Source organism: Mesoplodon densirostris, chromosome 5 (genome assembly GCF_025265405.1).
Source record: "Mesoplodon densirostris isolate mMesDen1 chromosome 5, mMesDen1 primary haplotype, whole genome shotgun sequence".
Classification (NCBI taxonomy): Eukaryota; Metazoa; Chordata; class Mammalia; order Artiodactyla; family Ziphiidae; genus Mesoplodon; species Mesoplodon densirostris.
Window position 1 is genome coordinate 10345785 of NC_082665.1, and position 16468 is coordinate 10362252.

At 44.5% G+C, this 16468-nt stretch overlaps 1 protein-coding gene across 3 annotated transcripts in view; it reads left to right on the forward strand.

Moving 5' to 3' along the window:
• The first annotated feature begins 6382 nt into the window (after positions 1-6382).
• RUNX1 (RUNX family transcription factor 1) overlaps positions 6383-16468 on the forward strand; it is a 244883-nt gene continuing 234797 nt past the window's right edge. Inside the window, exons 1-2 of one of the 3 annotated variants that reach the window (XM_060098514.1) lie at positions 6383-6588; positions 6714-6829. In XM_060098514.1, coding sequence (XP_059954497.1) covers positions 6772-6829 — 58 coding nt within the window. In that variant the 5' untranslated portion in view covers positions 6383-6588; positions 6714-6771. The remainder of the gene's footprint in view (positions 6589-6713; positions 6830-16468) is intronic. The other 2 variants (XM_060098511.1, XM_060098512.1) reach the window with 2 other exon arrangements.

A 16468-nucleotide genomic window follows, 5' to 3' on the forward strand; every position in this document is an offset into this window, starting at 1 on the left:
GCCGAGGGACAATGAAGTCCATGTGCCACAATGGGTTAGGTGGAGAGGACATGCGTCCCACAACTAAGACCCGACACAGCCAAAAATAAATGAATAAACAAATAAAATATTAAAAAATAAAATAAAATAGATGAACAACAAGGACCTACTGTAAAATAAATAAATAAATATAAGGGAATTTAAAAGACCAAGGCACAGCAGGAAAAGGTTTAAGGTCACCCACAAAATTTGGTAAAGTGCAAGTTCCTGAAAGTCTTTTCATTGACAATGACAGTAATGTAGATATAAGAAACAATATTCTCAAGGAGCTCAAAAATTTTTTAAGAGCCTCAGATGACTTGGGTATAATTCCAGACCTTTCAACATTCATTAGATTGATTTTCTGAAACCCCTTAATGTCTATTGGACAACTACTTTGAGTTTCAGTAAGTTCTGGAGTTTCAGTTCACACCATGAAGACCTTGCGGGCAAAAGCTAATGTCTTGTGTCTCCATTTTCAATATAAATTAGAGAATTATAAACAAGCATTGGTAAAATCTGAAAAAGCACAGGGAAACAAACTAAGGATAATACCTCTGCAACAATCGAAGGCCGTTAAAGCTCTGATGTGGCCTGCAAGCAAAGATCATTGACTGCCCTCTGATGATGGAAACCCAAATGAACACTCCTCTGTTTTACCTCTCAGTAACCTTTTTTTTTTTTTTTTTTTTTGCAGTACACGGGCCTCCCATTGCAGAGCACAGGCTCCGGACATGCAGGCTCAGTGGCCATGGCTCACGGGCTCAACCGCTCCGCGGCATGTGGGATCTTCCCGGACCTGGGCACAAACCCGTGTCCCCTGCATCGGCAGGCAGACTCTCATCCACTGCATCACCAGGGAAGCCCCCTCAGTAAGTTTTTAGTTCCACTAACGCTTTCCACTCCTGGAAATTTCCTTATCCCGCAAGGAATATTATCTCAGATATAAGTCCTATGTGGGAAGCAATATCTTCAATAAGATCTGAACATGTATATGTATCTCTTAAGACCCCAGGTCCCAGTGGTAATGTTACATGACTGGCCATTCACAGGAGTCCCAGATGCTGAGGGATTCATGGTCTGATAGTTGTATGTAGCAGAGTGGCATAAAGTGATACCTTGGTTTCTTCTTTCTGCTTTGAGTAAACTAAAAACTTGAGAAGAAGATGAAATCAGAACCAGAACATGAACAAGACTTTTCTTCCTGCCCTCCTTCCAGAAACCCAGCCAGTGTCTGAACTGGCCATAAGAGGGGAAGGGAATTTAAGGAGAAGGAAATTAAAATACACACCACAAATTTTAAGTGTGATATTCTGTTTTCTCAATAGAGTTGATATTTTTTTCATTTTGACATTTTGAGGTTCTGTAAGAATTTGCAGCCTGCATCTGTAAGGCTGAATGATATTATTCCAAAAGAACATTTAATTCAATAATTAAGTGATGAACACTAAGGATTTCTTTCCGCAGAGGAGATTTTCAACTCATTCTTACCCAGACCTCTAATTTAGGGGTCTAATGCCATGTCTTTATGACACTTGGCAAATGCAAGTATTAAAATTCACATATTGCATTTTTCCATATTGAAACATCAACCACAGATCTCCCTTATTCCATTCAAACCCGCTTTGCATAGTCCAAAAATTACTGATCCTCACGGCACCCCAGTGAAAAAGGTAGTATTATGCTTCAGTTTCTAAAGAGCCATGTGGACGTTTGTTAATTTGCCTACCACCAGGAAAATGAGCAGCAATTACAGTAAAAGTCAAAAGTTCCTGAGGCCAGGTGCTTTGCTCATACTGGGGATACGCCCCACTCTTTGCCACACAAACTGTATTGTTGACTCCGCCATTTAACCAATATGAATTCTGGCTTCTCTCACTCAGAAAAATTTTAGTTTCCTCATTTCCCTTAGCTTTCCCTGCCTGGATCTCATGCTAAAATTAACCTCAAGGTTGGAGGACCTGGAAAGTTCAGTACCAACCAGAAATGTTTTCCATCTTTTGACCAAACCTCGAATACTGAACATTCTAACATTCAAGGAGGGTTTGTTGAAGTTTTCCAGCTTTACCCTCCTGGTTTCAATTCAAATGGCACCAGAAGCAGAAGAACTAAAATGCTGTAAGGAGAAACTATTCCAAACAAGATTCTTGGCCCAAGGCAGGCCTGAAAGGATCCAGATGCATCTGAAAGAAGTAGCCAAACTCCTGGGTGCCTATGGAAATGGGGCCTCTGGACTCTGGAAGGTTTGGCTGTTACAAGCGGGTGCAGGGTAAGGCTGGGTCCCTTCTTCTGGACCAGAGTGTGGGTGTGACAGTGGCAAGGCCATGGCTGGAGAGCAGAGGCAGGCAACCAGTGATGAGGAGGACAGTCCATCATGGAGTTGGAGACCACCTGCAATGGTGTGATGTGCTGGAGGAAGTCTCAGGATGAATGTGCTTCCAAACTGCAAGCTAGGTGAAAACTGAGAGTCTCATGCCTCTGGAGGAAAAATAAGCCTTCTGTTTACATGCATGTGGTTGCCGCCCTGGCAGTGGGAGGGCACGGGAGCCTCCTACACTGTGTGTCTGTCAAGCCTCAGACTGCAAACGTGACCCGAACCCAACACTTGAGTCAAGAGTGACAATCCAAGAAATCTCAATCTTGGAGGCCATGAACCATGCCTCTTGGTGGTGTCTGTTGTCTAGAAATATCCAGGGCTTACAAAATTATGCCAAGGTAGCAAGGTAGAAAAGTCAGACCTTTCAGAAAGTTCCAAGGAAAAAAAGCGATCTCAAAGAATGTAGAAAATTATCACATTCTTTCTTTACCAAATTCCTACATTTTCAAGGCTTCTCTCTGAGCTACGTTTCTCAGACGTTAATGTGTGTAGGAATGCCCTGGGAGATCTTATAAAACTACTGGATTCTGGTTCAGTCGACCTGCGGGGGAGCCCAAGATTCTGATTCCTAACAAATTCCTGTGTAATGTTAGTACTGCTGGTCCACAGGCCACTCTTGGAGTCAAGTAGCTTAAAGTCTTATATTTGAAACAATGGTCATTAAACAGCTTTTTATACCATTAGACGGCTTTCATCTGATGGGTTGGTTTCAATGCCTTTTTTAAAAAAATCCTATTTTCCTATTTCCCCGTTGAGCAATACATCTTCATCTAGGGAAGGTTAAGAAATAAATACTGAAACCCTTGCCTGACTATAAAACAAAGTCTTACATTTGAATTGTACTTTTATCCAGAGGGGCTTGTGCATAAGACAGATGTGCCCCACTGGTGACACCACCATGAGGGTCCAGGAGAGAAAACCTTTAACGTTTGGGCCTGCAGAGCTCTCCAGTTGTTTTAAAATACAGGATTTGCCAAGAGCAGATTATATTCCTTCCATGAAGCTCTGACGTCTATGTCCCAGTTTAAAAATTATCACTGAGGTCATTATCAGCATGGCATGGAAGTTTCTGGATAGCACCTCTGTTGGAACAGAAAGATTTAGAAAATAATGGAAACGTGTGCTACGGAGAGATTATTTACAAGCCTTGTCCTCCTGGGATTTTAGACTATATATAGTTTGAGGGGGATCTTCTTTGCCTCCATTTTATGGCCAGAGAATCTTCTTAACAATAAACACGTTCAGAGAGAGTGTACAGTAATCATGGAATGAAAAAGCCTAACAGAATGTTTGGATTGGATTGGACTGCACACAGAAGCCTATACATTATTTATAAGGTTACACAAATATGCATCTTCCCACCTTTGCTAGTATTTTTACAGAACCATTAAAAATGACACCTGAGCACATTTGCCTCCCTAATAGAAGCTGTAGCCAAACTGAGCGGGGATGAAAACTGCCATCCAATTACTTTGCAAAGCCACAGTTGCTGTAGCCGCTTGGGTAAAATTCCCAAGCCAGCAGCCCAGAGTCTGAGTCACTTGAAGGAAGTAGGAGAGAGGGTGTGGGTCAGTGCACAAACTTAAAGAATCCCAAACGGTTCTAGCTGAGATACAGTTGAGTATCCCCCTAGGCGGTTCACTGATGACACACGTGTCCTTTCGTCTTGGGCTCCTAAGGAAGAGAGAAGGCCAAGTTCACCACCAGCTGGATGAGTCTTTATTATTGTCATGACTTGGAGGATGCCCAGAAAAACTCCAACGGTGGCCTCAGCGAGCCGTCAAGTTCTGCTGTGGGTTGTCATGTCAGATAACCCGGAGGAAGGCAGCTCAGGGCCGGCGTGCAGGCCTTCAGACTCTGCCCCCTGGTGCCCCATGGAAACCCCAGCCCAGATGATTACAACAAACCTCGAGGCCACAGCAAATCCCAGCCTTACTGTCATCTTTAAACTTGACCTGTCCTACGAAGACCCCATGGGAAAGATACGTATTTGACTCCAACTAGACCCACAGAGAAAAGCCAAGAATTTGGGCATTTAACTGACACATCCAAACCCTCCCCTCAAGCATCTGGACACGTAAGGCTAAAATCATCTGGGGAGTTCCTAAAATGAGATATCCAAAGGATTTAGCTGCATCACCACTCGAATTTCTAAGTCATTATTAAGTCTCAGCCGACTCTGAAGTGACAGCTGCATGTTAACAGCATTGAGCTCCTAGGACCCTGCCAGGCAGTATTCAGTGTAGCAGAGAGAAAAGAACTTGATATGGGGTTTAACCAGCCACGACTTTATCAGGGAGCCCAGAAACATACTGTTAATTTTCTTCACAAAGGATTTTCATTGAGAGTTCTACGCAACACGCATGGCATTGAGATCTTCATAAACTTCATAAAAGAAATACACACATTATTACTCTTTTAAATATTAATAAGGTGTCAACCTTTGCCAAGCTAACTTCACACAAGTCTGAGAGAAAGCAGTCTCTCGAGTTTCAATTCCTGCTTAGGTCAAAACAGGAGTTAGTAAAAATCATGTCTATTCCTTTTGAAAGCCCTGCGCCATGGCCTTTGAATGTGTTATCCCTGGTGCGTAGGGACAAAATTGAAAAGATGAGGGGAAAACCTGAGGAGCTGTCCTGATAGTACAGACTTTACAGAGTGCCTTTGCTGGCTATCACAGACCAGCTTGGAACCCAGGGTTGGCATTTTAAAACCTCTCGTCTCATAGTTTCTCTTAACCGTGTGCGTTGAAACTATACACAGAGTGCCATGGATGACGTATATGGAGCAGAACAAAAGAAATAAAGTCACTAATGGGGAAAGGAGATGCTTATTTTGGAACTTCAGATCAATATTTGATTTGTTAGCAGGTAAAACCAATGGGCAGGAAAAATAAATAAATATGTGTGCCCAGGTTGGCTGGCCCATGTGCAAAATTAACCTATTTTTAGCACTTCCAAGCAGGCATGTCTTCTTCCTAAGGTAGAGGATGAGCTATATAATATTCTTTCATCAGCCTCTTGCTCTGGAGGATCACCGCCTCTGGTTCCTCTATCTTTTGTGAGGTCTTCTTAATGCTTTCAAAGTACAGTTACAGTCATCCTTGTCTGAGTTTTACCTAGAGGTATGAATTAGCCTACTGATTTGAATTGAAAAGGCAATACAGTGATCTTTCATGGGTAAGAACAAAAAATAAACAGTTGCAAGATAGCCACTGCTTTGACCCAAAATACAGAATCTCTCTTTTCTTTGTTTTCCTTTAGCTTCCTAAGTTACATGTGTGTATGTGTATGTAAGAGAGTACTATAATTTTATCTCTTTACTGAAAAGATGTCCAGTTAGCAGGAAGTAAACCACAAACTTTTGGTTTTATTAAAATGGTCTTTTGATCACAAAATTAAAATGCTTTCCTTTTTACAGGCTTTAAAATACCAGTAAGTTGCTAGACCCCCTTAGGGGTCAGACTCTCATCAAAACATTTCCTTTTAGGTTTTTTTTCCTTTTATAGTTTCACTTATGCCGTGATCGTCTTTACCAAGGGCTGAATTCTCCTGAGCCAATGCCCAGCATCTTAAATGGTGAGGTCCACATCCTGTCTGAGCAGCAGCCTGATGTTAGGGTTGAATTCCTATTGAATAAGCAGCAATGAAATCCTTATCAAAATAATCAGGAGTTCCCAAAACCACAAATAACAACAACAGGACCCAAGTTGTACTAAATCAGCAAAGACCATTGATAAAATAAGAGACTGAGTCACTTTCTTCTTCAATCTCTCTCTCTCTCTTGCAAAGCCTACTCGGCTATTTTCTTGCACCGCCCGGGGGAGGGCAGGTGGAGGGAAGGAAGGACATTGCTCAGAAAGTAAAAAAAAAAAAAAAAAAATTGACATCACTGAAGTCACATGATTGGCGAGAACCAATTAAGATGGGCTGTGGAAAGGGGAACAGTTAAATTTGTAATTTGGGTTGTGTGAAAACTTCTTTGGGCCTCATAAACAACCACAGAACCACAAGTTGGGTAGCCTGGCAGTGTCAGAAGTCTGAGCCCGGCATAGTGGTCAGCAAGCAGGACGAATCACACTGACTGCAAACCACAGGGTTTTGCAGAGTTTTGAACATCATCAACCCACAGCCAAGACGCCGCTTTTTTTTTTTTTTTAATCTTTACCAATTTGAATATTCGTCTTCGCAAAGGTACATTTTTTTTCATAAGGCTCAGGGAGCCCCAGAGGCGTCGAGGGGGGAGAAAAGGAGCTGTAGGAAACCATGGTTGGGGGTGAGGTTAAAACAGTCACCTTTCTTGGGTTTTCGTTCTTAAGGTAAAAGAAATCATTGAATCCCCCGCCTTCAGAAGAGGTACCTTTGCAGGAGGAAGCGATGGCTTCAGACAGCATATTTGAGTCATTTCCTTCATACCCACAGTGCTTCATGAGAGGTGAGTACGCTCTGGGCTTTTCATATCTACTTTTGCTCAGCTTTGCTGATAATGAAGAGGCAGCCTGTTGTAACTTGGTGCAGAGAAAGCCCCTGCCGGTGCCCTGTCTGTTTGGTATAGGAGGATTTCAGACTCGGGCGTATGATTTCAAGACTATTGGATTACTTCTTCATCAGATGGCCACTCTTCAGAAATGTTTTCATAAATACTTAGTTAAGCTGCTGAAGGGTTCAGTCGGTGGGTGAGAACTTTGTCAAGTGCAAGTAAGTTGGGCTGCTCCTGATTAAAATCCTAGAGATTAGAAAGTTTGCAGGAAGCTCTCTGGGTTTTCTTCGGTTGCCCCTTGCCTGGGATGACTGTGGCTGAGCTGTCCTGCACTCGGCATGCAGTATGCCCCACATGCCAGCCTGTCCCGGGCTTTAGTGGGCTCATGCACTGCCAGCCAGGAGGGCCGGTGCCAGCGTAGGGCAGAGGCAGAGGTAGGCTCACAGCCCGGGCGGGAACAGCAGGGACCAGGTAGCAAGTCAGTTGTCTCCAAAAGGCAGAGAGAACAGGAGCTGGGCAGACTTGTGTAGGTTGAAAGCCATAGGATGGGGCCATGCTGGGTTATTCCTTGCAGCCTCAGTGCAAAGAGGCAGCCGGCTTCTTTTGAGAGAGAAAGAAAGCAAGGAGTACAGAGGTTTCTCTCGCCAAGAGCAATGAAAAAGTTGCCTAAGTCAAGCGTTTGTGGCAGCTGAAGTCATTAGATTACCCGTTTCCTAATAGGAGCAGCTACTGTGGGATACCTGTCTGCATTTTTGCAACCAGCCTCTTGAAATACACAGAGCTGTGGTTGAGCTCTGAGTGTATGAGTACGTGTGTGTGCATGTGTATTCGGTGTATCTTTGCTGGGAATATAGGGCCGCGCCTAAACCAACACAAATAATAACATGGAAATGTCACGGAGGCATTGCCGTGTGCCGGGGCAAGCACTTTGACCGGTGCCTGCGGAGTGTGGCTTGATGGTTTGGCAGAGCTGGGATAGTGTGGGATGGATGGGATGGGGAAATAATTAATTTTCTGGCTACAAACTCTCGCGCGCACCCAAATAGTATCTGTGACTCATTATTTATTCATCAAGCCAAGTGAGCCGAAGAATGCAGAGGGCTGCCAGCCACTTTGTCACAACAAACGCTATTGTGGATGTCACAGAGCTTCTATGTTTCCGGGTCTCTAAAATTTAAACACTTGACAAAGATGTGTGTGTGTGTGTGTTGGGGGACAGTAGGATTTCAGACAGAGAAGAAAGCAAGTCATTAACCAATTCAAAGCTTCAAATTAAAGGGTTTTCAAGTGCTTCTTTACTGGCAGCTGAGGACATTTTAGTGAAGTTGAATCATGCGATGCGTATGAGTCACACATCCTCACGGCGATGGGCCGAAACGCCGGCCGCTAGTGAGAAGCTGTGGACGACTCTCGCTGCATTTCCTCTAGGCAGCTAACAAGCAAGGAAGCAATATTTGTAGAATAACAGCAAAAAAAAGATCTTCCTGCCTCGACTCTGCTTTCAATACCCCCTCCAAACGATGATTGTTTCCTATTCTATCAACTCAGGAAGGCAGATTCAGGAAATTTTTCAACATTCCACTGGGTAATAGATTGGATTTCTGTGTGCAGTGCTGGCCTGTCTTCTGTCCTTGCTGGTCGGACAGCAGAGATAGTGAGGGGACCAGTTGACCTGCTCAGATGCCGGGAAAGACAGGGAGCTCAGCCTCTAACGCAGCCCCACAGCCGCTGTGTCCCCAGGACAGTCACCAGCCTGCCCCAGGTTAGGAACCGGTGGCAGTTAGCTTTCAAGGGGGCAGTATGGAGCGGACCCCAGGACCCCAAGCAAGACCTAGAAGGGCTCGTGGGTAAAGGTCTTTTCACTCCTTCTTCTCCAAAGGAACTCGGGGCCTCTCATAATCTCTAACTCAAGGATAGAATATTGAGATTGAATTTCAGAGAATCAAAGTGAAATCTTGGCCATTTTCACAGCTCACTTTATCTAGGTGATTTGTCAAGCCAAGGGTTTACGTTGTCTGCGTTCGCTGTCCACACCACTCATCTGAGCTGGAAAGGTGGCAGAATGTCATGGCATTTGGTGCTATGTGGGCAGTGCCTCAGAGTGTGATGCTAGAAGAATCGCCCCCTTCTCTAACAAAGTGTTCTCCCCAGAGTCGGTACCCCTGTTTCCCCACCCCGGCCATCAGCGGCTCCCAGCACTGTGGTCATTTCTCACTGCCTGTAATTTAGAGCGTGTGTGCCCTCCCCAGCTGCAGCTCCGAGCGAGCGGGGAAAACATCTTGTTTTGTTCCTGGGATGGTCCTTTATCAGTGCATGCAATTCTCGCAGGAGGAAACCCGTAACTCATTTTTAGCAAGATACCCATGTGGAAATGGAGGGGAAAAAGAAGTGTGGCGCCCAGCAAACCAATGTTCCCTTCTGTGTGACAGGCAAGCGAGAGTCTGAGGGCCTGGCATGCAAAACAAGTGTGGTCTACCACAGAGAAGGCCGTTCTGTTTCTGTCCCACTGCACCAGCTTCTCACTGAAGGTGCTCAGGCAAGAAGATGAGGTGTGGTTGAAATTCCCTGGCATGATCCCACGTGGTTCACGGCGTGAAGTCCCTGCAGGACCCAAACTTGGGTCTCCTGGCGGGGTACCACGTGTGGGCCCTCAGAGCTGCGGTAGGCTTAGAGAGGAAGAGCATCGGCACGTATGTTTTTGCAAAACGCCTCAGGTAGCCTTGTTCTTAGAAGTGGCTTAGTGGTCTATGCAAAGCCTGAATGCTAATATGCCTTCGAGTTCCTAGAACCACAGGTAAAAATCTCAGCGGGGCTGACTCTCCGCTGTCTTCTCGAGGCATCTCTCAAAAGGAATTGCAGGATCCAAAGCTGCATGTGTGAAGCGTGCTTCTCTGTGAGCCTCGGTTTGCCTCTTTTTTCAGAGAATATTTATGAAGGCACTTCTGGCTCTGCTGAAGTTTTAAGATCACAGAAAGCCGTCGCTTTAACTGGGTATCAGACACCATGTGAAAACTGTATTCGTTTGCTAGGGCTGCCGTAACAAAGTACCATGGACTGAGGGGCTTCAACCACAGAAGTGGATTGTCTCATGATTCTGGAAGTCAGAAATCTCACGGTGAATCCTGGTGTAGCTTTGTTTTTTTGGAAGGTTTCAAGGTGTCAGGAGGTGGGTTTCTTCTGAGGCTTCTTTCTTTGGCTTGTAGAAGGCCATCTTCTCCGTGTCCTCAGATGGTCTTCCTTTGTATTTACCTATGTGATCATTTCCTCTTCTTACAAGGACACTAGTCATATTGCATTAGAGCACACCCGAAGGACCTTGTTTAATCTTAATTTTCTCTGTGAAAGCCCAATCTCCAAATACAGTCACTTTCTGAAGTACTAGGAGTTAGAACTTCAAGTATGAACGTGGGGAGGCCACAGTTCAATCCCTAACAGTGTGTGTTAGCAAATCTGATTCCCTCTGACCCACCGGGAACCTGTACTTTTCCTAAGTGCCCTCCTGGATGTGGAAGAATCAGACCCCAGCTCCCCCATATGAGATGCAGCTTTGCATTCTGAAACTGCCCACACATTTTGAAACTGAGGGGGAAAAAAAAGGTGTTAAAATCTATCTAAACTCACAATCATAGCCTTTGCCATTTAGTTCCTTTGCATGCTAAGAAACCTTTGAAAAATGACAAGGCAATTTTGAAATGCTGAAGCTTTAAAAGAGCAAAAATCAGTCCCCAGAAAGACACCACCTCCTTGGCTTTACCGCTTCCCCAGGGATCGTCCCTGTAATTCCAAACCCTCCCAAGACACACTCCCCCCTTGGGGGTGGGGGACAGGCCACAGGAGGCCCCACACCTGCCCACACTCCAAGGGCAGGCACGGTGAGCCACCAGGGCCAGAAGCAACTTCAGAAGAAGCAACTGAGCCAGAATCTAACCAGCAAGACGACTTGAAGAGCTTTTGGAAGCAAATTCATAGCCGGGAGATTGCTCTCTTCTCTTGAAATAGATCTGAAATGTGTCCTCGGAAAAGATCTGCCCCTTTACTGAGAAAGAAAGTGATGCTGTGGCCGAGGGAGGCTCCAGGGCCACTGCACGTGCAGCATCTAATAGGGAAACGCTTGCGGGTGTCCGTCTAGAGGACAGGGCCCAGGAGTTTGTAAAAGCAGCCAGGACCAGAAAGAGAAGGCGCTGGGGCTGAATGAGGGACAGGCACAGACTTAGTACAGTGATGCCCTTTTCTAGCTTTTCCATTTTTCTGGCTTTTCCCAAATAGCAGCTTCTCTCTTGAGCTTTGGTTTCCTCGTGTCTAAAGCGAGGATGGTAGGAGGACCTATCGTTAAAGTACCTGCGTGGACCGAACTAAACAACCGGTGTGAAGCGCTCAGCACAGTCGTAAAAATAACGGGCAGTTAATGTCAGCCGTGGCTACTGATGTTCGGTTTCCTAAGATGACGCTCAGTCAAAGCTGTCTGCTCTCAGAAAGGAGAGGCCACGAGGCCGTGGGGGGACCCTGGGAGAGGCTCCCTGGGGACGTAGAGTCCCAGGGGTTGGGGAGGAGATGGTGTGGACGGTTGGAACCAAGAAGGGAGGGAAGGGGGGTGTAGGTGAGGGTCCACCCAGGGCAGGTGGAGTGGCAGGACCACAGTGGGGTGTGGGAGGTCCACGTCTTCAACACCATGTTACCCTTGTTTTACTTGTAAGTAACCAAAAAGAGGAGAGAGGAACAGCAAGGACTCTTTACATCACTCCACGGGCTTAGCTTTTCAATATCAAGGCTAATTGGGGCGTGTTGTACTGGAACCTTGACAGAAGTTTCTCCTCCTTGAGGTCCTGGTGTCGCTTTATTCTCCTGAAGGCCCTTCTTAATGAAAAAGCCACTTCACCCGGTGACCCTCTGCAGGTTCCTGGCTCCACGCTTCTGGTGACATTTCTGACCATGCATTTGTCAAAGCCCAGCAGTGAAGGCACCTCGGGTGCTTGTCCTGTTGGGGGCAGGAGTGGAGGCTGCACAGGAAACTCAAGCGAGTTTTCAGTTTCTCAGGTAGCTTCCTAGTGACCTAGATGAGTCATTAGACATCTCTGTGTCTCGTCTGAGTTCTGCAAAAGGGGCTAATAATGTTCTAGACAAGCCTGCCTCCGAATGACAGAGTTCCTGTTGGAAATCTTTGAACGTGTCAGAAAGAGGTACCATAAAATGCGTCACAAATGTTCTTAGTTGAACAACATGAAGAGACTATTTTTTTTAATTATTTTATTTTCTGGTGGGAAACAGTGATCCTACCATTTCACATGTGGCAAGCATTGTCCCATATTCTCTCAAAAAACAATTGCTTTTTCCAACCCCCATTCTTCAGCGAACTCTCCAGAAGCTGCTCTGGTGCCTGAAACAGACCTTAAAATTTGCAAAACACTTTTTTCTGAAAAACTCTTGTTCCTTAAGCTCCCGTCCCTTCTCCTTGGGGCCGCCAATACCCTGCCTCAGCCTCCTTGCTGAGTAAAATAAGCCCTAAGTGATGTGTCTTTCTTGGCCTGCTTTCACCCCCGCCCCCATAAGATGATGCCCCAGAGTGGTAGAAAGGGAGCATTTCTTTTAAGAGCTTTGCAGGCTGTGAACATAATCAGGGGGTGCGTTCAGAGAACTGTGGGTGATTCTTGAACATGAAATGGAGTTTAAAGCCTCACGTAACCTTTGACCTACTGGACAAGTAAGATGGACACTCCCCTGGATCACACAGACTTCCCTTTTCGTCGGAGAGACATCCCCTCATCCTCTCTTAGCTTCCTGAGTCTCTCGCTCCCTGATCTCTCTCCCCTATCCTCCTCCCCTCTACCCTCCAGATACCACTGAACAATGCCAGAGAAGGGAAGGAAGGGACTCAGGTGGAAAAGTAAACCACGCATCCAAAAGCCGACTGAAGTGCTGCATTTTCTAACAGTGACATAAAGGGCGTAAAGCTCTTGCTAGGATTTACCAGTGAGAACTGTGTTTGGCTGCACATTATGGGAAACTTGGCTACGGTGGCTCAAGCAGCCAGGCATGGATAGGGAGTTAGTGGTCCAGGGCTGATACGGCGGGATGCTCCTGTGCTCTGGTTCCACCGTGAGATGCCTGCGTCTCAGACCTGTCCAGGCAGGAAGGAGATGAGGGGCTTCAAACCCTTCTCCTTGCAAAGCTCCATCTTTTTACTCAGGGAAGGAAGCCCCTCTCTGCCAATGTCCCCTTATGTATCTCATAGGCCAGAACAATGTCACAGGGTCTCTAGCGGGAAGGAGCCTAGGACAGTGGACTTGTTGCTTGTCAGACTGCTCCCAGGCAGATATCCTGTTTCTTCCAGGTGACATCTCACCTCCTATATTTTCCATGTGGATAGTGCTTTGAAAATACATGTAGAGAAACTCGAAGTTCTTCCTTCAGTCCTTCTTAGAAGTTGCAGGTGGATGCTGGGGGTGTGGGAGAGGGTGATATTTATCCTTATTTTTCTTTCTTTCTTTTTTCTTTTTCTTTTTCTTTTTTTTCTTTATGGAAGAAAATGAAGGCACCTTCAAGGTCTTTTTTTTTTTTTTGGAAGTGTAATTGATTTACAATGTTGTGTTAGTTTCAGGTATACAACAAAGTGACTCAGTTATATACATACATACTATATATATACATATATATATAGGATATATAGAGAATATATATATCCTTTTTCAGATTCTTTTTCATTATAGTTTATTACAAGGTATTGAATATAGTTCCCTGTGCTATACAGTAGGTCCTTGTTGTTTATCCGTTTTATATATAGTACTGTGAATCTGTTCATTCCAAGCTCCTAATTTATCCCTCCCCTGGCCCCTTTTATTCTTGACTTACTGAAAGCAAAACAGGCAGGAGATGGGAGGGGGCGGAGCAGGGAGCTGGTTAAAGGGAAGCCAGGGTTACACCTATTTTCAGGGTCAAAACCCAGAAGCACACTTGACTCCCACAGTGTTAGGAAAGAAAAACAGACAGCCTTGTATGGACGGGAGTGTGGCTTGTATATGAACCACCACACCTGGCCCCTGGATTGATGTATCTATTAGTAACTGGAAATAGTTTCCTTTTTTCTCTTCCTCACTCTTTTGAATTCTCAAAACCCCACAGCCCACACGCTACGTATTTTTATTTTTTTTTTTTTGCGGTACGCAGGCCTCTCACTGTTGTGGCCTCTCCCGTTGCGGAGCACAGGCTCCGGACGCGCAGGCTCAGAGGCCATGGCTCACGGGCCCAGCCACTCTGCAGCACATGGGATCCTCCCAGACCGGGGCACGAACCCGTGTCCCCTGCATCAGCAGGCGGACTCTCAACCACTGTGCCACCAGGGAAGCCCTACATCTTTTTTTAAGAGAATTCTTTCCTACAGAATTTCTTGAGGGAAATTTTCTTTTAAGTCGCCCTCCTTAAATTTACCTAAAGATGTTTTTACCTTTGGTTGAAATACGACAACCAGATAATACCCCTCTATCTGGGTATTAACACATTCATACCTTATATTTCCACAAGTTACAGATTATTTTTGCTTCGTAATTACTGGCCTGTCTACTTCCTGAGTCTGGATACAAATCTACCTCCCTACAAGTCAATGCCATTAAAAAAAAAAAAAAAAAAGCCTTTATTCAGTTTTTCCCTGAACTAAGAAATTGTGTCAAGCTTTCATTTTGCTTTGCTGCAAGATGAGTATTCATTGAGGATCATTGCTTTCGTGGACAACACTGCCCTACCAGCCCGTGGTCCTTCTGTGTCTATTTTCAGATGGAATTCTTTTTAAACAATGGGCTCCCCCAGACATTTTTAGGGGCTCCCAAGGTGAAATGTCACCCAAAATGGAAATCGCAATTGGCTAGTTGGGCTTATTCAATGGCTCTGCTGATTTCCAAGTCTGATGCTTTTTTGTGTAAACTTGCAGCCTGTGCTAAACTGATGCAAAGTTAACGACTCAACTTAAGTCTTGAAACCATGTCCATTGGGAGAAATATGTGACTCCAACATTTTGCAAAACTCCTACTTACCTTCCCTGCCAACCATCTGGCTTTTACTCCTGGTCTTTTGGATGTCCTCTGTGAAGACTAGCTAGGACTCCTAAAATAAACCTTCTCTGATCTCTGATAGGGAACAAAATTACAAGATATGAGCAATAAATCAAATATATCCTGGGACATCAAAGCAAGCCTCTGTCTCCTCTTCTTGAGAGCTATGTTGGTCCTGATCAGCACTTAAGTTTTTCTGAAAATGTGTAGGAATTCAGATTTTTTCATTAGTAGTAGATCCTAAAGACCGATCTAGAAAATATTGCAGTAGTCAGGTTGCTAAATAGGGATATGTTAAAAAATAGCAAACAAAAGTCAGAACCCTGGGATTAACAGATACACACTACTGTATATAAAATAGATAAACAACAAGGACCTATTGCATAGCACAGGGAACTATATTCAATATCTTGTAATAACCTGTAATGGAGAATAATCTGGAAAAGAATACCTATATAGATATACATGCAAAACGGTATCACTTTGCTGTACACCTGAAACTAACACAACATTGTAAATCAACTATAATTCAGTAAAAATAAAGTCAGAACCCTGAGCACGCTGTTTGGTGGTCACAGGCTGTTGTGGGTGAGTTTTTTAAGGGAGGCTAAGCAGAAAGTCTTTAAGGGAGGTCATCAGAAAACCTCTTATTGCTCAGGGGAGGAATAATTTCCATTTTCTATATACAAAAAATCTTGACATGTATAGGCTTTGATGTTTATTTCTTATTACAGCTTCAAAATGTGCAAAAGAGAATATAGACTAAAATACATGAGTTAGGGCGCCATTTTTCCAGGAGCAGTTTCAATGCCAACCACAGTTTGCTGCTTTATTACACAGCTTCTGTTTGCACTTTGAACTACGTGCATGAGGCCCCTCATTCCACACCATCTGCAGGCTGCATCTGTGCAGCCCTCTCCACCTTGCTAACAGTCACAGCTGAACTTGACATTAACCCACTTTGAAAGTGTACAGTTTGTAAACCCTGAAACTGCATATAAATATACATACATGCAAGGGTCTGGAGGAATTAGGGGGAAGGGAAAGAATAGCCACATCTTTTATGAGTTTTCTCTCTTGTCTCTGCCCTTTGCAATCCAGCCTGAGCAGCATGCAACCACTGGGCAAAAACGAAATGATCTAGGCATTGATGGGTATGAACAGAAACTCACACTACTGTTTAATTATCATCGACTCCGCCATTCATAAAAATCAGAATGGCTATGACTCTCAAAGTCCAAGAGGAGAGGAACAATCACTGAACAACCTTAAACAAATATTAGGACTGCGAAGCGGGTGGGGTCGTATAAAGAAGTACAAATGCCAACAATGGAAATTCTGTTCAACTGTCAATCATCCCACATCATTACTTCATGTTAAAAAAACAAAAGCTACACCTCCTACATGCTTCCCTCTAGATTGTGTTCAAAACAAAGAAATAATTGTATCCTAGAGGTGGATGAATCTGTTTAAATAACAAATGAACTACAAGGCATAAAAACTATGAGGCACTGTCCCGTGTGATACTTTCTAAGTTATGTGTGTGTGTTTTCTA